The sequence below is a fragment of the Hemicordylus capensis genome, chromosome 2 (genome assembly GCF_027244095.1).
Source record: "Hemicordylus capensis ecotype Gifberg chromosome 2, rHemCap1.1.pri, whole genome shotgun sequence".
Taxonomy (NCBI): domain Eukaryota; kingdom Metazoa; phylum Chordata; class Lepidosauria; order Squamata; family Cordylidae; genus Hemicordylus; species Hemicordylus capensis.
The window spans coordinates 378,880,757-378,901,752 of NC_069658.1; the positions used below are offsets into that span (position 1 = coordinate 378,880,757).

General features: G+C 47.6%; 1 protein-coding gene across 2 annotated transcripts in view; it reads left to right on the plus strand.

Annotated features, from left to right (window-relative positions):
• Nucleotides 1-1,255: 1,255 nt before the first annotated feature.
• ADGRE5 (adhesion G protein-coupled receptor E5) overlaps nucleotides 1,256-20,996 on the plus strand; it is a 64,126-nt gene continuing 44,385 nt past the window's right edge. The window contains exon 1 of one of the 2 annotated variants that reach the window (XM_053294792.1): nucleotides 1,256-1,630. In XM_053294792.1, coding sequence (XP_053150767.1) covers nucleotides 1,579-1,630 — 52 coding nt within the window. In that variant the 5' untranslated portion in view covers nucleotides 1,256-1,578. The remainder of the gene's footprint in view (nucleotides 1,631-20,996) is intronic. The other variant, XM_053294793.1, reaches the window with a different exon arrangement.

Genomic DNA, 20,996 nt, shown 5'->3' on the forward strand with positions numbered 1-20,996 from the left:
GCTACTGGTGTGAATTGACCCTAAGTTTAGTAACCGACGCAAGCTGGCATAGTTTACCAGTTCTTGGCCTGTGCACTGCTGCTCATTTTCACCACTGACTTCCACAGAATTGAGTCTCTCAAGAACTTCAACTTCCTGAAGAAGTAGAGGAAGAAGACATTTCCAGTTCTTAGGTTTGCAGGATGAACAGCTTAGAAATTCACATTAGGACAGGTTGAGGTCATTAGGCAATATACCTGGACTCCTAGAGCTTGTTGCTGGTGGCATGGAACTCTTCTGTTACTTTATACAAAGAAGGAACCACAATCAGCACAGTAACCCCAGTTTACAGGGGTGCTGGAGGAGACCACCTCCTCATTAAAGAGCTGATGACCACAGGTGACAGCCTACTTCCCCGGCCTGCCCCCTGGCTGGCCATCAAGACTAGCCTCCTCCTAGCCTCTGCAGGTGTGCAGATTCTCCCCCAAGCAGCAGTTGAGGAGTCCCCACTGTCATTTTACTGACACACACACCCCCAGCCCCAAACACACTTCTCTCTCTCTCTCTCCCCTCTACCAATGTCTTTCCTGAAATTTAAATGAGGAGTGCTGCTCCTCAGCTTCCCCCCTCTCTGCACCCCTATGCTTGCTCTTGGCAGCACCAGGAAAACCAAAATGAGGGAGGAGTGTAGAAGAGGCAAAGCGCAGCTCTGGTGGGCGAGCTGGCTGCTGGGTCCCACATGTTAGGGAGGCAGGCAGCTGGCCGGGTGGGGGTGGGGGGGCAACTACTTTTCTGAGGGCGTGCTTGTCCCCGCACTCCGCCCCGCCCCGCCCTCCAGACTTGAAAGCACACCTGAACGAGAAATGCTGCCCACCACAGCCAGGGATCCCTCTGAATCCAGCTGTTGGGTTCCTTCCGGTTAGCAAACAAGGAGGCCTGCTTTGTTTTGGTCAAGGCGGGGCAGGGGCAGCGGGTCACAACAAGCACCCCAGGTTCAGGTGGAAGGACCCCCCACACACACACACACACACGCACTGCTGCCGAGCCGCCCCAGCAACGGGCTAGCAAGTGCGGTCCACACCAGACTCGACCAGAAAGCCATTCAGCCCCCTCCTCGGGCTGCATTTTGAACACGAGAGGCGCGGGCCTGGGGCTCCCGCTCGCCTCCTGGCTCCCCCGAAGGCGGGCTAGTGCGAAGAGGAGCCGGGCGGCGGCGGCGGCGGTGGCGGCGGCTGCTCTCTCCTTCTCCCTAGTGCCCAAAGGGCCGAAGCGTGGCGGCGTGGAGAGCGTCCTAGGGCCAAAGCCCGCTTCCCTTCAGACGAGACCACTCGCTCACACTGCGCTGCTGCGGCTCTTTAAGTTGGGTGGTGGAACTTGAAGGGCTTGGCTCAGAGACGCCCAGCGGCGACTGCGGCAACGCCCCTCACCTTGCTCCACGCCGCCCGGCCCGGCCCCAGCCCGCTGCCCTGGGCGGGCCTTGGCGCTTCTCTTTCTTTCTCGCTTGCTCGGAGCTGTGGTGACACTGCCACCGACTCGCGCAGCCTACAGGAGAGGCAGCGTGTGCTCCAGCATCGCCCGCCGGCTAGGACTCGGAGGAGCATGGAGCCAGCTCTTCGCCGCCGCTGCCGGCTGCTGCTGCTGCTGGCCCTGGGTAAGTGTTGGCGTCCCCCTTGCTTCGCCCTGCACCCCCGGCCTTGGCCAGCTAGAAGTCCGCTCAGCTGGATTGTTAGAGGGGAAGGGCGGCAGCAGACTTCAGTCTCTTCCACAACCTGTTGCGCTGAGGTGGTGGTGGTGGTGGATCCGCTTGGTGTGCATTATGGGTGTGATTTCCAGTTCCCGCCCTTTGGAATATGCGTGGAGAAACTTCATACATTTTGTCAGTGCTCCCCCCCCCACCACATGCTGTATTTATGGGTGCTGATGTGAGTGATGCCTTTTTCTGCTCAGAGCCTGGCACCACTTGGCTTTTTTTTTTTTTTTTTTTAAGTTAACTAGTAGCCACACAGAGCCCATAAGAGAGACCTCTTGCCTTCCCAGAAGAAGTTACTATTGTGTAACAGATAAACATTCTGTGCAATGATCAAAACCAAGCAACCCTTTCCGTGCCTTCTCTCGCAGAGTAACTTTTACAAACGTCCCCCAGCAGTGCAAGCCTGTCTCTTTCTCCCCATAACTCCGTGTGGGCAGAACTCCACGTTTCTTTCTCCGACACGCAGCTGCAGGTGGCTTCTAGCGGAGCGGAGGACCAGCCTGGGAAGGGGCCGTTTGGCCGCTTCCTTTTCAGCTGTTGTTTGTCTGCTCAACATCCCCCGACTGACCACCCTGTTGCTTTTCTCCTCAAGATACCGCAGCAGGACCTGTATCTTTTCCCTCTGGGGGAGGATGGCGTGAGGGTGGTGGAAGCAGCAGCTGCGCTTATTTGGAGAGGGCGGATGGAAGGGAAGGGTTCGCAGCCGGAGAGAAGCGAAGCCTAGCCTAGCATTTTAGAGCTGAAAGGGACTGGGAGCCCCCTGCTCCGAGCAAGAAGCGCCTAGTGCTGCTGCTGTTGCTGCCCCCTCATCGGGGCGTAGGAAGCTGCTGCATGACAGACTCGAAATAATAATGTGTAATATAACCTGGTCTATTCGGAGGAGTTAAATGCCTTGCATTTCTCTTGACTGAAAGTTAAAATGTGTAATTAAGGAGAAGAAAAGACAGAAAGATGGTATCCCAACTATCCTGGGCTGAGGCGTAACTGAAATATGGGGCACCAAATTCATGGCTAGAGGAGGGGCATGAGACAGAAGGAACTTAACAATGAAGTTAAACGGTGAAACACACCACCCTGTTTAAAACCTACTAGTCAGGGTACATCAGTAAGTAATACAGCTTGTTTGGCAGCAGCTGGAGACTTGCCTCTCTCTTTGAGTTCTCCAACTTTTGCTGTTTTCTCCTCTCCTTTAAAACACAAGTGCACACATACATGTGCTACTCCCACAAAATTCTTTGTGTAGGAGGCTCGGTTCTGTATCCTGTCCTTTACGGATGTGAGTTGCAGTCAAGGGCTCAGAGCCAGGCTTTCTCTGTAGTGGGGCCAATTAATGAATGCTTTGCTTTGCCAACTGAAGCATGCCTGGCCTCCTAACTGGCTGGCTTTCCATTGCCAGGAGTTTTCCCAGACAGCAGGCTTTACTGTGGGCTTACTGTGAGGCTTTACTGCGATTTTGAAGTTGCCCCCTCAAAACGATGCAAAAAGTGGATCTTTTTGCTCCAGATATAAATCTACACTCTGATGCGCAATGAAAAACCTAAACCATGTGTGAAGTGCTCCCCAATAGTTTGCAGGGACTTCAGGGTAAATCTGACCAATATGTAAAAACACACCTCCGTTCAGAGGAGATGTAAATTAAAAGTCGGGTGTGAAAAACTTCCAGGTTAAAAAGCCTGACTATCAGAAAGCTTTCCCTGATGGCACTTGCTCTATTTAATTTAATGATCTGTGCAAAACATTAGCTTGATAACATTAGCACTAGTCCTGGCCTTTTCTGGTGTTTTAGATGTGTGTTTCAGATGGTTTTGTTGTGCATGTACAACATTTTGGGTGCCACTTTTTACGGCTGATAATATGATATACTCATATGAAACTAATTGACAATAAATCAGGTGAAGTTTTCCCAGCACTGGTGTCTGTGTGCTGAGGAGAGTTTTGGCTACTTGCGTTAGCTTTTGAAAGGCACAGGATCCCTGCCAAGAAGAAAGTTGGCAGCCCCAGCTATAACCCACTAAACACCAGTGTCTTACTGTGAGCGAAGCCAAGAGTTATCATTTTCAGCACCAGTCCCCCCTCTAGTTTACTGGGCATGAATCCCCTCTCAGGATTAGGCCTCTAGCCTTGAAATCAGCCGGGAGACAGTTGAGGCGAGGGCAGTGACACAAGCTAGAAAGAATTTCTTTTCCACTTGAAGAAATATTCTGATGTTTCTCATGCTGATGCTTTCCTGGAATTTCACATTCTTGGTCCTTCGTTGGCTCTGCCAGCTAGGTGGTGTCTAAAGTGACATCAGTCTTGCTCTAGAAATGATTGGGTTTCTCACTTCACAGAAGATGTGGGCAAAAGAATATATCCACATTTGGGAGCCGTGTTGTCCAGATTGAAGTCTAGCCCCTGCTTTTAGCTGAGGTCTTGTTTTTCATAGAAGTGGCCATTGGTCAGCAGGCATCTTGTGGGCAAATTGTATTCAAAAGGCCTAGATGCTATTCCTAGCCACACTGTTTGTCAGTGCAATGAGCGAAACTTCCCTCTGTCTGAGACTCCCCTCTAAGCATTGTTGTTGAGAATAAGGGGTGTCACAGAGTAGCCTCACTCAGGGCTATTTTATTAGATGCAGTAGTGAAGCCTGTGTGTGTATCTGTCTGTCGCTTGGCTCTTAAGCACGTATAAGTGAAAGACTATAGCAGGCATAGGCACCTTGTGGCTCTCCAGGTGTTGTTGAAGTACAACTTCATCATCCTCAGCTGGAATAAATTGTGGCTGGGGGTGATAGGAGTTGTAGTCCAGCAGCATCTAGAAAGCCACACGTTGCCTACCCCGGACTGTAGCTTATTCACATGTTATATTCAACACACGTTCAATCTGTATATGAATCTGTACACACATGCAGTTATTCACATGTGATGTTCAGCACACATTATGTTCAGTATGCCTCCTAGGTGTGTCTGTTCCTGTCTCACATCTATAGCCTGAATTTGTGGGGGCCTGTACTCAGGTTCACTTCTGAACACATCTGCAGTTATGCCTACAAAAAGGTGTCCAGGTGTACAGACATCTGCATGCAGGTACAACATGATGTCTGAACTGGGCTTTTTTGATCTCAGATAACCTAATATAAGCTTTAAAAAAAGATTTAAAGTCCTTGGTTTTACAAAATGTATGTGTTTCCCCCCAAAGAGGAAAACTATTGGACCCTCTGTATATCTGACCCTCAGAGGTCATGTGCCAGCCTTGTATACATATACGTCATACACAGGGTCATATATGTGGGAGGCATTGTCCATATTGAACAAAAGACTGTACAACTCATGTAACATTGTATTTTCCTTCTGTATTTGTTTGCACTAAAATGCTGAACCAGGAGGGTAGGAAGTTTGAATAGGTCCTGCAGAAGTTTACTGCTGCCTGCACTTCTGTATTTGTTTGCACTAAAATGCTGAAGTTTCAATAGGTCCAGCAGAAGTTTAAAATGCTGAAGTTTCAATAGGTCCAGCAGAAGTTTAAAAGCAGGGGTTCTGGATTCAGGATTCCATTGCTGGTTTTGGAACTGCTGCTGGAGCATGTGGTCCAAAGGTTAAAGATGTACTGGAAAGGGGAGGCTGATCTAGATTTTGTTGCCAGTTCTGGAAGCTAAATAAGTTGAATCTTTGGACTTCTTTGTCCTGTCCCAGAATACAAGTAGAATTGCAAGCTGACCACAGAAATAGCATGGCCTGCTCTTCAAACCTCTACAGTCGCTTGATGTGCCAGAATCAATAAGTGAAGCTTTTCTCAGCCTGGAGATACATCCCATCACATTGCTGTGGAAAGCACAACTTCAGTGGCCAGTTGAAACATTGGCAACCCTTGATTAGTGAGTAGAGCAACATGAGTTGAGGGCCAGCTTGTGTGAACACCACTTAGTGATTGCTACTGAAGTTGGGATATAAATGTTTTAACTCTGAAACATAAAGAATCCAGACTGCTTATTTATAGAGCCAGGGAATTCCCGCTTGGGGACTGATGTGGAGGAACTACAAGATATTAATTCTAGCTCCTGGACTGACAGCTTCTCCACCTGCTCTCACAGAATGCACCGGCCCTGGGGCAGCAGTGCCAGCATTTGCATCGCTCAGAATGCTGTGAAGAGGGGGGAAGCTGGGTGATCTGTAGCTGGGAAACGTAGGAGTGCTGCCCTCCTACGTGGCCAGCCAACAGCAGGGGAGGGGATAGTTGCTGGGGTATTGTGAAAGATTTGTTCTGCTTCTGCCTCCCTTGCATTTTCAGGAAGGGTCTTTCCACCTGAATGCAGCTGTGTGCCCCAGAGTTTCATGAGCCAGTCTTGCTTAAGTAACTGCCAGATCACTTTATTCTGTAATGGGGAAGAGGCCTACAGCAAGGAGGCCAGAAAAGAGAGAACTCATTTCCATCCATTCAGAATACTGAAGTAAATGCTGTAACTCCTCTGTGAGGTGCGAAGTTACTGCTGGAGAGAATCAGCGAGCTCAATCGCTGATATAACTGCTCTTGTGGAAGTGGCTTGTGTATAATTGGCCTTTCCCCACTGGATTCAGTGGGCCCAATTCCCAGGTGGTGTAGAGTGAGAGAGAGAGAGAGTGTGTGTGTGTGTGTGTGTGTGTGTGTTCGGGGATAGGCGTGTCAGTGATGCTGGATTTCTAGTGGATGTTGTCCATTGAAGTAATTCTATTAAAGACTGGTTACTGTTTTTCCATCAGGAGGGAGAGGTCTGAGACAGATAAACTCTCACTAACCCCCTGCCCTGCCCTGGTTGCAGACAGACAGATTTGGCATTCCGTTATGTGAGTTTTGTCTGCAGACCTTTATGTGAGATTGAAAGCAGAATGTGCTCAGTCCCTTCTGTAGAAGGAGGTATTTCTTTTGGGCTTTGTGGGTGCTGTGGTTCTTTTTCCTGCCCAGAGATTACTTTCGCTTTAGGCTTCTAAAAAGGCAGGACCCCCCAAGGGGAAAAAACACGAGGGCTTTGGTGTATTTTTGCTTTCTTTACATCAATTTGCTCAGCTCAGGAAATGAATCAGCCCTGCCAAGTTGGTTACACTGACTCAGGCTCCAAAGCATTCCTGACCGTCCTCTGCCCTGACTTCTGCTACTGCTGCCTAAGTCCAGTTGGCATGTATTTTTAAAACAAATGACACAATATTTGCCTAAACTCATATTCAAATCAAGCAGCTAGGTGTAGTGTTTTCCATCACAATTTTCCTATCAGGAAGACTCTTCATTCTCCGTGTTCTAGGCCAAATCCTTTCGTGCATCACTACTCTGTCTGGTTCAAAGCAAAAGCTGAATGGTCTGCATTTTGACCCTCAATGGATATTGCTTTCTTGATTTATATGGCTATCTGCAAATGATTCTGAACAAGCTAAAGTGATTCTTCAGTGATTCTCTAGATTGCAATTCTTCATTGTGCAGCCCACTGGATCTGTGCTGGGCCACTGGTGGCCCACACAGACTCCAATGGCAGTCTCCTCCTCCTGTTCTAGTCTCCTTGGCTACCTCTCTCTCTCTCTCTCTCTCTCTCTCTCTCTGCTCCTCCTGCGCCTCTCTCTCCACCACAGCTACCACACGCGCTCTCCTCTCTTCCTCACATCCTTCCTCCTCTCTTCCTGCCTCCACACATACTGTCTCTCCCTCCCTCCCACGGCTGCCACTGCCCTCGCTCCCCCCACTAACAGAATGAGCCATCTCAGTGGCTGCGGCCCCCACTTTAAAACAGTGAAGATCGCTGCTCTAGATGTATGCCCCGGTCATGTTTTCACAACAGCAGAAAAGTATGTCGGCAGTTCCAGCCCACACAGAATCTGAAGAAAAAAAGAGACTTGCAGTGGGGAGGTAAAAATCAAGTTTTTGCAGGCAGGTATAGCTTTTCACTGCATGCAGGGAAAAGATTCACTTCACTGGAGCCTTGACAGACTAGTTGGCAACATTCACTATATGCTAGCAAGATGACCAGAAACTGTTTACATTGATAAGCTAGTTAGTTTGATGCTGCTATATGTGGGTTTGCAGAACCTGTTTGATTCGAACCAGCCCTGGTTCAACCAGTTAGAACTTAACCGGACCAGCCTCAAAAAAAGACAGCTGGTCAAACTGAACTGAGCCCGGTTCAGTACACACCAGTTCGACTCATTTTGAGGGCTATTCTTGTAAAAGGGAATCGGATGAGGATTCCCCTCTACAAGCAAAGGGGTGGGGGAATCCTTTAAAAGTGTTCTGGGATGGGCACGGTGAGAGGGCACCTTAATAGCTTCTTTGTCGTCAGCATGGCGGCTCCTCTAAGCCCCGCCAACACTGCCCCCCAGCAGTGTGGGCTGGCAGCAGCCTGGTTCCAGCCTCTGTGGATGCACGGAGGCTGGAACTGAGTCGATCTACTTCTACTGAACGGACTAGACCACTGGCCAGTTTGATTGGACCGGCGGTTCAGTTCAGATTTGAACCAAACTGCCTGAACCAGTTCCATGCACTCCCTTACCGCTATGGAGCTTCACACTAACCAGTTCTGACCAACTCAACTCAGTTTGGTAGAAGTGGCTTGCTTTATAGTAGCCCCACTGCATCCAGTTTTTTAATCGCCTTCTCCCCACTGCTGCATGAGCACTTCTGCCCATTGGCTATATTATGATGCATCAGACAAAAGAATTAGTAAATTGGTACTAATCCTGCTGCAGTAATTACAGGAAACAAGACCACAGCTGTGGTTTCCACTGGGGCATTCTGACCGCTGTAGTTGTGTTTAACAGGCACACTGAGTGCAGTGTTTATATGGAACCTAAGATATTTACAATTTTCACTCATGCTCTGAAAAGAGTGATCAAGTTAAGGTGGTCATCTTAACTTCCAAGCAGTAAAGACAAGCTTGGATATTATATTGGCTTTTCAAATTAAACTCCATACAGCCACACTTTGCTTTAATTTTTCAACTCAAGATTGGACTGGGGAGCAGGGGCGTAACGAGGCTGGAGTGGGCCCAGAGACAAAATTTTAAAATGGGCCCCTCGCTGATACCCTTTGGTCAAACTGCTGGTACGAGGCAAGCCCCATTAAAACGAATGAAGTTTTCAAGGAGGCAGCTGTTCGAGACGTCGGTCGACTCTCGAATGAAGGTATGCAGGAGAGGATGTTACAGGGCAATGCTTGTGTGTGTTTACTTAACACTGAAGTCTCCATGGGACTTCCTCTCGAGTAAGCGTGCGTAGGATTGCAGCCTTTGTCTTGCAAACTCTTCGCCGGAAGGAAGAGTCTTCTCTCCCCACCCCCACCTCTCATTGCCTTGGCCCTGCTGCGTTACTCTCTCTCGGGTGATCGCTGGGGAATTTCCCGTGACCCAGACTCCGGCTCCTGTTCAGCCTTCTCAGACGGCAGAACCTTTCTTGGAGCGAGCGGGGTTAGCAACTGCTGGTGAGGAGAAAAGAAAGCCCTTGTAAACCCTAGCCTGGTGTGCGATTAGTCATCCCCAGAGTTCCCCTAAGTCGGAGAAACTTGGCAATTCCCCAAGGCCGGAACCGGTGGGAGGGGCTGCTGCACCTCCTGTTCCCCCATTACTACCACCAGACCCCTTTAGCTGCCTGCTGGGGGAGGGTGCGATGGGGACTCAGGCGGCGTGTGTCTCTGTGTGGGGGGTGGGTGAGTGAAGAGGGAGAGTGCCGCCCGGTGTGTTGGGCTGATGTCCTATTTCAAACAACCACGAAAGGATTTCATTTTGGCAGTCAGATTAGCAGCTAACGAAGTTCGGCGGCTGCAGCCCACACGACTTTCCTTGCTGCCGCCAACATTGGGGAGCATGCCGTGGTGCTGCGGCATGGATGGCCCCCACCCCACTTCTCCCCCCCAAACCCCCCCCCCAAGTTGCACAAACACTGCCGCAGCAGCACCGTGAGCCAGCCGCTCGCGCTTTTGTCTCGGTCTCGTCCCCACCTCCCAATGCAAAAATGTTGCATGGAAAAAAAGAAGGGGGGGGACCCCACATTGGTGGTTTTTCTACGTCAGCCTAGAAGGTTACAGAACATACCCACTAACGTACACAGACATAAATACACACACAAATCACCAGATAGTCAAACCTATACTGAAAGACCTTATGGGAAGGGGCGGGGGAGAGAATGACCTCTGTGCAAAATGAGAATTGTATTTTTAAACGGGATGATTTTGATTTGTATTTTCAGAGTTCGAGGGAGAGGTTTACGTGTGGAGGAGCAGGGCAACAGAGAAAGAGGCGTGTTTGCAATGGGCAAGTGTCGAGTGTGAGGATGTTTCCTCAGTACTGTCTAAGACACAGCTCCCCGATGTTGGCAGCGGCAGCAGTTTCTCCCCCCACACGCACTTTCCAAGGCAGAAAGGGAAGCCGAGGTGCACAAGCGGTTGGAGGATTCCCATGCGGGTGGGCTGCGGTTTTATGTGCCGCTGGTGGAATCAGGGCGATTGCCATGCTTTACCTGGGAGTAAATCCTATTCAGCTCCCTTTCCGAGCCCCCCATGCAGAGAATAGGGGCTGCAACGGCTGTGATCCTGGGTGCACGTTTTATTGGGGAGAACGCCATATGATGCAGGCGGGCGGTGGTTGTCTGGCGGGGAGAAGTGGGGGAGGCACGTGACATGTCTCTCGGGGGCCCCCTAAGCTGGGGGGCCCCAAGACAACTGTCTCCCCTTGCCCGATCATAGTTACGCACCTGCTGGGGAGGGATGTCATCCAGGCAGAAATTCAACAGAAGCAGTTTCTTCTATTTTATTCATTCATTCATTCTTTTATTCATTCATTCATTCATTCAATTTTTATTTCACCTTTTTAAAGTCATCCCAAGGCTTACAAAGTTAAAATACAATGAAATTTCATTAAAATCACATTTAAAACCTTAAAATCAGTTAAACAATAAAAACCATAAAACACCAAAAAGCAACCGCCATTAAAAAGATGTAATGTCTGAATTGGGGTATTGAAAGTATATGTTCTTATATGCACGTACCACATCTCTATATATTTTTCAGTATGTCGTACACATGCTATCATCTTTGGAATTCACTATATGCTAGTAAGGTTGCTTGGCCTGGTAACAAGACTTATTTTTTTCTACCAGCCAAATAAGTTCAAGTAAGGAATGTACTCCTCTTCTAGTAATTTTGTACTGCGAAATGAAAATTGAGTACTTAGCATATGGAATGCAATAAGAAAATTAACATGTACCTATTAAACTGGTGACCCCTGCTAACTGGGCAAAGAGGCACCTTTTAATGTGGTGATTCTCTTTATTTAGCAGAGGGAGAGCAACTGGCCCTATCCACCCCCAGCACAGTACCTCCAGTGACTATTGTTGGTGTCTATCTCATCTTTATTTCTAGATTGTGAGCCCTTGGGGGACAGGGATCCATCTTATTTGTTTGTTATTTCTCTGTGTAAACCACCCTGAGCCATTTTTGGAAGGGCAGTATAGAAAATCAATCAATCAATCAATCAAATAAATAAAACACATGAAAAAAACAGCAGCAGAACTGATGGAACTCTATTAAGTAGAAGCTATGAACATACATTGTCACTAATTCCCTTAGAAGACCTTTTTTAAGGCAAGACAATGAGCCGGGTCTCACAATCAGTGAGACCCGGTTTGTGAAGCAGATGAGCAGGGCGGGAGCAGCAGCCCACATGACTGCCAGCTCCGTGATAGAGCTGGTGGGGGCTGGGGAGTTTGGGGGCCATGTGGCCCCTGGAAGCTCCAGTATGCCCTGCACAAGTGCACAGGGCATACTGGGGAGACCCCCGAGCTGGGAGGCTGCTTTTCAGCCTCCTGCCGGGGGTCTACTTATGAGTAGCCGTGCTGCGGCTACTCATGATCCCAAAAATCAAGTTTGCGGAGTGCTCACCCCACAAACCCGGTTTAAGGGGCGGGCTACTTGAGCGGGTTACCCACTCAAGAACCACGAGGCTCGCAGCCGAGCCTGGTGGTTCTCACGACTGTAGAAAATCGGGCTAGCGGAGGCTAGCCCGATTTTCTACAATTGTGTGAATAGCCTCCTTTTCTTTTCACCAGGAATTTGAATGGACAAGAGGGAAATTATGGAACTGAGTGGTTGGGATGTGAGGTTTGGCTGGCAAGGGAAAGAACGATTGCATCCAGCTATAGAAATAGGTGATTCTAACAAACTGTAAACCTGCTGTAACTATTTGTTACATACAAACACGCATAACATGGCCTCAGTTGTCCCCTACAAGTCATTTAACAGGAAAAGCTGGATGGGGGAATGGAGAAGCGGGGGGGGGGCGAGGACTGCTGCCACAGTGCCAGAATCATTCTCTCTCATACCGGCAGCTCCACAGCAGCAAACCCACCTAAATAGCCTTCCTACTAACCATGGTTAAGGGAGAGAACGCTCCCTTAACCTCGTTTTCTTGATCGTGTGGCAGCCGCGGCTGCCATATTGCGGGGAGCTTGGGGAGGGGGGATCCCCATGATGCATATCACACTTGTGTGGTAGATCCTGGTAGTTATGGAGGCTAGGCTGACACATCCCGGCCCCTGACCTTCCATGCTGCCTTGATGTGTGGGGAATTGTCTGGGTGCGTGGGAAGTGTGCCCAGCAACGCAAGTGGGAGCATCTGCGGGGAGGGTAGGTTTAACCCACTCTCCCCACAGCCCATTCTGGAGCCCTTCTCCATAATCGTGAGAAGAGGCTCACTGGGCATTAAAGGTCCCTGTAGCCCTCCTAAATGAACCAACTCTAAGAACTGGGAAGTCCCAGAACACATTAGCCTGCTTCACACAATCATTTGAGTCTTGTTTTAATGTGGATTACTGGCATTAGCATGATTGTGTGAACCCAAGCCAAGGTGATTTATGGCCTGAGTTGAATCTAAGATGCCTGCCTTTGCATGGGTTCACACAATCACCCTAATGTCAGTAACCCACATGAAGCCTAGATTTGAATGATTATTTGAACCAGGCCATTTCCTATTCATCCCTTGGTTGTGAAATCTCCCCCTGCCTGTTGTGAAATCTCCCCCTGCCTGGAAGAACACACCCCTGTTCTTCCTTTACGTGCCCTGCTTTCACTGCTGCCCCCCAGTCCACTCATATTGCTAGGACTCCAAATAGGAAGTAAAGTGTGACTGCTTAGCAACTTGAACTCCTCTTCTACCACCCTAACAAAAACACTCTGTTGAGACTAGCAGAACTGGAAGTGACATGCTGGAGCGTGGAAGCAGTAGCAGCAGTTTCTGCAGCAGCTGGGCCTGACTTCTCAGTTGTGCAGATCTGCACACTACTACTGGGGAAATTCGCAGGAGGTGTTTTCCTCCCTCACGCTGCCACTTCAGCCAGGTGCAAGAGAACGCATGGCCCTGAAAAAGCTCTTTGCCTCTTTCTCAGCATCCTCAGCCCAATGTCACAACTTCTGCTTCCAATATCCATCATTTTTGTCATCACTTCTGAGAACTTGCTTGAAGATTAGGGTTCCTGGAAGAGACGTGGTGGCTCCTTTAGCAACTATCTACATGTTTATCTTGATGTTTATGCAAACTGCAGTCTTTGCTGCAGATTAGAGCTCTCCTGCTAGACCCTGAAAACCACAGAGCTCTATTTAGTACATATTGACTGCAGGCCACAAACTGTGAGACTCATTCAGCCCAGGCAAGTCTTTTGATATCTCCATCAGTGGTGCTGATGTTTCTTTCACGCATTTACCATTTTGCCCTTGGCCTTCTGTTGTACATTCCCAATAGCCACCTCCCATCCTGATTTATTGTTGCATCTAGTCTCTGCCAGCTGTTGAGCATCTGCTGCTTTTCATACCCAAAGATCTCTGTTTTCTGTAGGACTCCTGCTGACATTTCAACTGCCCTAATGACTATTTTGCTCCTAAATGGATGGTTTGTAGTATAGGAGTCATCAGTTTGTATATTTTAAAAACATTATATCCTGCGTTTCTCTCAAAGAGCAAGTAAAATTGCTTCTAACAATTCATCAAAACAAAAAGACTATAAAGAACTCTGCTTTGCAGAATTTCACAGAGTGGATAATATCATTGAATGGCCTTGAAGAACAGAGGCCCATATTCTATACAGCCCTACGCTATAGAACACAAGAATAGCTGGCGGCTGTGTAACCTCAAGGGTGTTGCTTTCCTGCTACATGCTTCTGTTTCCCTTGATTTAAATTTGTTATGGCAGCAGAAATGTATATGTCAGTTCCTGATATACAATGAAAGCAAAAGTCCCTCTTCTCCTAAAGAGTTTACGGTTGGTGCAGACCAATAAAGAGACTCTGCCTTCATATTACAAATGGAGTCCAAAGGGCTGCTCATTCTGGTTGGGGATGTGAGACTTGTTCTTTCTTTCAGGCAGCTGGAGGCCACTGTCACTGGAAAGCATGTGTGTTATTGCCAGTGTGTCGATCGCATCTCCTGCCAATATCTTGGTTGGGGCCTAGAGGTAGGGGGAGCTCTTGAAGAAACCACTGCTGATCTCTCCCCAGAAGTTAGGAAATGAAAACCACACTGTGCAGCAAAACCAACCTAGTCCTGGGAGATTTTCAATCTCTGAGAGGGAGGAGGGGAAACTAATGTGAGTCATTTTAAGCCCTTGTGGATTTAAAGTCTCTGCATCCTGATGGGTCCGTGTGCCCACTCTCCTAGTGGTTTTCCTCAGGGGAAAAGAGGATCCCTTTTATATATCTGGAATGGATTGTCCTAGTTCTGAAATTTAGCACAGATGTAGGACAGGTTATCAAGACTGTGTGTTGATTTTGAAGTGGATTGACCAATCTATTGATTTTTATGATTTTTTGAATTTTAAAAAAAGTTTCAAAACTCAAAATCCTTTAAGAGGGTTTTTTCATGGCAGAAAATTGCAAAAATGTCTAGAACCAAAGCACACCCACCCACTTTTGGACCATCATTCCACCCCCATGTGAAGGAATCTGCCCTTTGCCTTCATTAAAAAAGTGCAACATCCCCCTCTCCTTTTGTCCAACCCTTTACATTTCCAGAATGGCTGGGCTTAGAGTTCTGAAACTGGGCACACATGTAGTCCAAGATGGCATGACTCTGTATTTTTATTTCAAGGAAATTGGTCAATCCTGTGATTTTTAATTATTTTTCTCTACTGCAGTAAAGCTTCCAGAAAGAGCTATCTCTATCCATAGAGTACCTCCGATCAAATGAAAGTGGAACCAATTTACATCTGAATAAACAAACAATTTTTTAAAATTAACATATACACCTAGGTGGCCAGATTTGGCTTTTAAAAAAGCCAAATTCTGGCTTACGGCCCATTTTACCCACGAGTATACCCCTTAGGTTCTGGCAACCCTGATATACACTATGTTTAAGTTGGTTTGTGTTCCAAAACGTCTGCATGGGAACTGTGAAGCAAGGAGCATGTGTTATGGTTTTACTCCCTACCTTCCATGAATGCAATATATGTCCAAGTTCATTTTGTGTTTGAACTGTGGAACAAGGGACATGTGTTGTATCCCAGTTAGTTTGTGAATTGTCAAAAAGCCATGTTAATCCTTTGGGGCTTGTTTTTTGTTTGTTTGTTTGTTTGTTTGTTTGTCAAATGCACTCTGGCCCAGACCTTTGGGTTTGTGGTGAATGATCAAGAAGATGTATGGATCCTTTGGGTGTTGTTAGTCCTTCCTACCCACAACCAAATGCACTTGTGACCCAGACTTGTGAGTCTGTCGTGAAATGTATATACACAGAAAGAATGCTTATTTTGCGGGGGGTGGGCGTACGATCATTAGGTCCAGGGTTCAAAATACCTAGCTGCACCTCTGTTGAAAGATGCCTCTTTGCTCAATTAGCAGGGATAAATAAATGGTCAAATGCCACTTGTCATGGCACCTGACCTGAAATCTTATGCATTCCCAGTTTTGAGGCAGGGGGTTCCTCAGCTGTCTCTTCCTGTGTCATCTCTGGGTTATTTTCCCAAGGTGGTTTACCACCTGTTCCCTTCTGCAGAACTTTTTCTCTTTCCTGTAAGCTCTGCATGCTTGCACAAGTTCTGTGGAAAGGTGACTCAAAAGAGTGTTCGCCCCTAAGTGGAGATATGCATCTCTCACTCTCAGTGGAGACCCAGAAGTGAAGGGAGAGGAAGTATGAGTGAGTGACTCATGCTCTCTCTGTCCCTGTTTCAGCTGAACACACACAGCTCCTTTTGCCCACACTGCTCCCCAAGCAGTATTAGAGCAATGGTGCCACAATGGTGTGGCGGTTTGTAGTGGAGTGAGAGGCAGGAAGGCAAAGTGTGAAGGAATTGTTTGCACTGAGTTGAGCCAGTGAACAAAAGCACAAAATTTCCTAGTGGGCTCAGGGTTGAGAGACTGAGCTAAACTCACATGGTGGCTGGCAGTTGCTTGGAGACCATTCCTGGCAGTGTCTTCTGGTCTGAGCACAAAGGGTTCAGATGGCACAAAGGAGAAGGTAGTTTCTCCCTCAGCAAGGGTTATTCTTAGACCCTGAAAACAGAGCCAGGGTTGGAAGGCAGTTGTGCTGTGCTGCTGTGAGTACTGATGTACTGGGAGGACTGGAGAGATGAGGTGGAGGGGAGAAACTCTGTGTCCGGTATGAGGATCCCTGTGACTGTGGACTGCTGGGGTTCCAAATGTGGAACATGCAGTTGGGTTTAAATGTCAACAAGGAAAAGGTATGAGGTGGGTTTGTGCCACATAAGGTGGCATATGACCTCAGTCTGATTCTTGTCCAGATCACTGGAGCTTGTGCTGTGAGTTAGATTTAATCTGATGTTAGTTACTCTGGTCTGAAAAAGTTATAAATTAATACAGTGAAAGTGTGAGCACGTTTTAGAGAGTTCATTAATATTTCTGTGTTTGAGATGAGTGGGTAGGTGTCCTAATATGTCTGTCTTTGTATCAGACAGGATTCATGAAACACAGAGTCTGGTTTTCGTACCCCAAACAGAACTTTCTCCCTCAAGTTTGATTCAGCCTCGGGCTGAGTTTCTCTGGGCCAGATACTGACAATTTTCCTGGCCCACACTATTAGGACACAGCAAGAGCACTTCTGGCATATTCTTTTATTGGGTGGGAAGGGCTGTTCATTAAATGGTCCTTCTACACAAGCTCTAAATACTTGTAGACGGGCCAATCATATGAGCAAACCCAGAGGTGCAACTAGGTAATTTCAGTGCCTGGACCTAAAGGCCTTTGGAGCACCCCCCCCACGCCCAGTTGCAAGTTAAACATCATTTTTTAACACATTGGTTCTTGAGGGCACAAACCACACCACCCGGTACAGACTAAAGAGGATTTGGGGGGCCCCAGTGGGTGTGGAGGAGGCCCTGGACTTTGGCCCCAAAGTCCAGGGGAAAGGGCTCCTCTGAACAGCCCCACACCCCATGTGATAAGGAGCACGCACGCCAGGCATGTTCCCGCTGTGTCTAATAATTCAGCCCGAGGACAGTGTCAGGATGTCTATGGAAGACATAATTATTGGTTCCCAGGATCTGGTGTGGAACCATGTGAAGCAGCCATCTTGCTCAAGCTAAGGAGATCTTGAGTCTAACCAGTGCCTGGATGAGAGGCTGCCTGGGAACCCCATGCAGTTTGCCTTGGGTCCAGCCTGGAAGTAAGGCGAGATATAAATATAATTAATTAAATACTGTGTATTTTCATTGCTGTTTGGTTGTGTTTTTAAATGTTAATATATGTTATGTAAACTTATGTAGGGCAGTATACAAATATGCTAAATAAATAAAATAATACATTTAAAAAGTAAGACGGGTAAAAGGCCAGATTAAATTCCCATGCTACCCAGGGAGGCAGCACCCGGATTGGCCTTGATCAGGTAGGGCTGCCGAAGCCTGGGTAGGGCTGCTTGCACAGCCTTGCTGAGTGCATGACCCATCCATATGTCCTGGTTAGAGTCAGGCCTCTTTCAGGTCCTCCAGAATCTAGAATTCATAGCTTCATGGTGGCAATTCACTCAGGCACAGCCGGGTATGACTACTCTGATCATGCAAATCACCGAAGAGAGGCCTGCCAATGAAGATGCCAGCAGACCTCTCCAGTCTCAGGCTCAGAGAAGAACCTTAGAGGTTTGAGAAGCCTCTAAAGCGTTTTGAATTCCCAAAGCCTTTTTTGTACTCAGAGATTCACCATCACTCTCCTTTCAGTTGTCTGTTGGTAAACAGACCACTTGGAGAACACCGTAATGGAGGGGAAAGGAGAAGTTGTGCCGTCCAGTCAGTGTCGCCTCCTGGTGCCCACAGAGCCCTGTGGCTGTGTTTGGTAGAATACAGGAGGGGTTTACCATTGCCCCCTCCTGCGCGGTATGAGATGATGCCTTTCAGCATCTTCCTATATCGCTGCTGCCCAATACAGGAGTTTCCCATATTCTGGGAAACACACCAGTGGGGATTTGAACCAACAGCCTCCTGCTCTCTAGGCAGCTTGCTTGCCTGCAGTGCCATTAGGTGAAAACCCCACTAAATCAGCCCCCTTGAAACACTTTTGATTATGGGATAGTTATCTTTAGCCTTGAAGCCTTAGGGCTCCACTGTATTTCAGAAAACCTAAACAGGTACCTGGAGCAAGACAAAAGATTAGGAGGGAGGAAGTTGTACAATCCCAGCGTTTGTCTAACCAGGGACTAGAAAAGCTGCTCCACCCAACCAGCTTGTCACTTTTTAACAAACACGTTACTGGTAGCTTTGTAGCAGCTTCAAGCCTCTCTTTTCTGTAGCCCTTTTGGTTATGATCAGATATTTCTGAGCCCCAAAATACTTTCCTCAAAATTCCTTAGCAGTTTAAAGTGCATTGCGGTGGCATTGAGCTCCTGAAGCTATCTCCCTTTTCAAGTTCAGTTGAAAAAGTCACCTAATGGCGCAGCAGGGAAATGACTTGACTATCAAGCCAGAGGTTGCTGGTTCGAATCTCCGCTGGTATGTTTCCCAGACTATGGGAAACACCTATATTGGGCAGCAGTGATATAGAAAGATGCTGAAAGGCATCGTCTCATACTGTGCAGGAGATGGCAATGGTAAACTCCTCCTGTATTCTACCAAAGACAACCACAGGGCTCTGTGGGTGCCAGGAGTCAACACCAATTCGACAGCACACTTTACCTTTACCTTGTATTTTCGGTTTTCCCCTGAGTGCTGGGTGAAGAGACTAGATTATTTCCACGCTCATTAAAGGTGAGCAGGAGAGAGCTTTCAAATCTCTACCTGTTACAGTGGTCCTACCAGGGCACTTTCCAGATTGCATGCTACCACAGGGTCATGACATATCCCTTAAGTGTGCTTCCGTACTGCCTGTGTTGTGACACCGCAGTCCCTGCGGTGTAAGCAAGGTGCCGTTCACATTTCTGATGCCTTCTTTCAGATTTTATTGCTGTGTTCAGCCCTATAGCATCATATCACATTGCCAAAAAAAAAAAAAGCTCTATTTGCCCATCTTACAACAGATTTCAACTGCGGTTTGAATTCAGCACACAAAACGTCACAGTTTGCACCACTTTTTGCGTTGTAAGTCTTGCTTTCTGGAAACCACCCAGATCAGAGGTATTTCCTTTGTGCATCTCTGAATGCGTTTGGAGTGTCCAAACAAGACTATAGCATGTATGTGTCAAACTGCATGTGATGCTGGCATGTGAATGTCTCCCCACGTGGTTCCTACCGAGTGATTGATTGATTGATTGATTGAATTTATATACCGCCTAGTATAAAAATCTCTAGACAGTGTACAGAATTAAAAACATACAGTACAACATATTTAAAATTCATAATATATATATAAATTATAGATTTAAAAACACATTCAAATTTAAAATTTAAAAATCAAAACTCAGTTGAAGGCCTGAGAAAACAAGTACGTCTTCAGGGTCCTCCTAAAAGCAAATAAAGAAGGAGATGCCCTTATTTCAGCAGGGAGCGCGTTCCAAAGCTCTGGGATAGCCACAGAAAAGGCCCGATCCCGAATTGCCACCAAACGTGTTTGCGGCACCCATAGTCGGACCTCTCCAGATGATCTTAATAGGTGACAGGGTTCACGACAGAGAAGGCGCTCTCTTAAATACCCTGGACCTAAGCTCTTAAGGGCCTTATAGGTAATAACTAGCACTTTGTATCTCGTTCGGAAACCTATCAGCAACCAGTGCAGTTCTTTTAGAATCGGAGTTATATGGTCCCTTCTGGTAAACCCAGAGACCAGTCTGGCTGCTGCATTCTGTACCAATTGTAGTTTCTGAACTACATACACAGGCAGCCCCACGTAGAGTGCATTACAGTAGTTGAGCCTAGAGGTTACCAGCATATGTACCACCGTATTAAGGTCACTAGTCTCCAAGAATGGACGTATCTGGCGTATCAGCCGAAGCTGATAAAAAGCACTCCTGGCCACAGCCTCAACCTGAGAAACCAGGGAGAGTTTGGGATCCAGGAGCACTCACAGACTACGAACCTTATCCTTTAGAGGGAGTGTAACCCCATCCAGAACAGGCAGATCTGAACCATCTCTCAGATCCCGACCCCCTACAGACAGTACCTCTGTCTTGCTTGGATTCTACTTATCGCCTCCAGGCAGGCACTGAGCGGGGTCATGCCATTTCCTGATGAAGTTGGTATGGAAAAGTAGATTTGAATACCGTCAGCATATTGATAGCATCCCAGACCAAACTTCCTGACTATCTCTCCCAGCGGTTTCATGTAGATGTTAAAAAGCATTGGAGACAGTATGGAGCCTTGTGGAACTCCACACTTCAGATCTCACTTTTCAGAGCAATAGTCTCCAAGCGACACCATCTGGAATCCTCCAGAGAGGTAGGAGCGGAACCACTGTAAGACAGTGCCACCCAATCCCACCTCCTTCAAGCGACCCGGCAGGATACCTGGTCAATGGTATCAAAAGCTGCCGAGAGATCCAAAAGGATCACCAGAGTCACACTCCCTCTGTCGATTGCCAATTAGAAATCATCAATCAGGCTGACCAAGGCAGTCTCAACCCCATAGCCCACCTGAAGGATCTAAATCTATGTCATCCAAAACTGCCTGGAGCTGAGATGCAACGACTCGCTCAGTCACCTTACCCAACCAAAGAAGATTAGAGACGAGTCTGTAATTAGCTAACTCCGAGGGATCCAATGCAGGTTTCTTCAAATAAGGTCTAATAATAGCCCCCTTGAGACAAGGAGGCATCCTGCCCTCTCTCAGAGAAGCATTTATGATATTTACCAGACCCTCTCTGATAATATGACTATCAGATGAAATAAGCCACGTTGGGCAAGGATCAAGAGAGCAGGTGGTGGG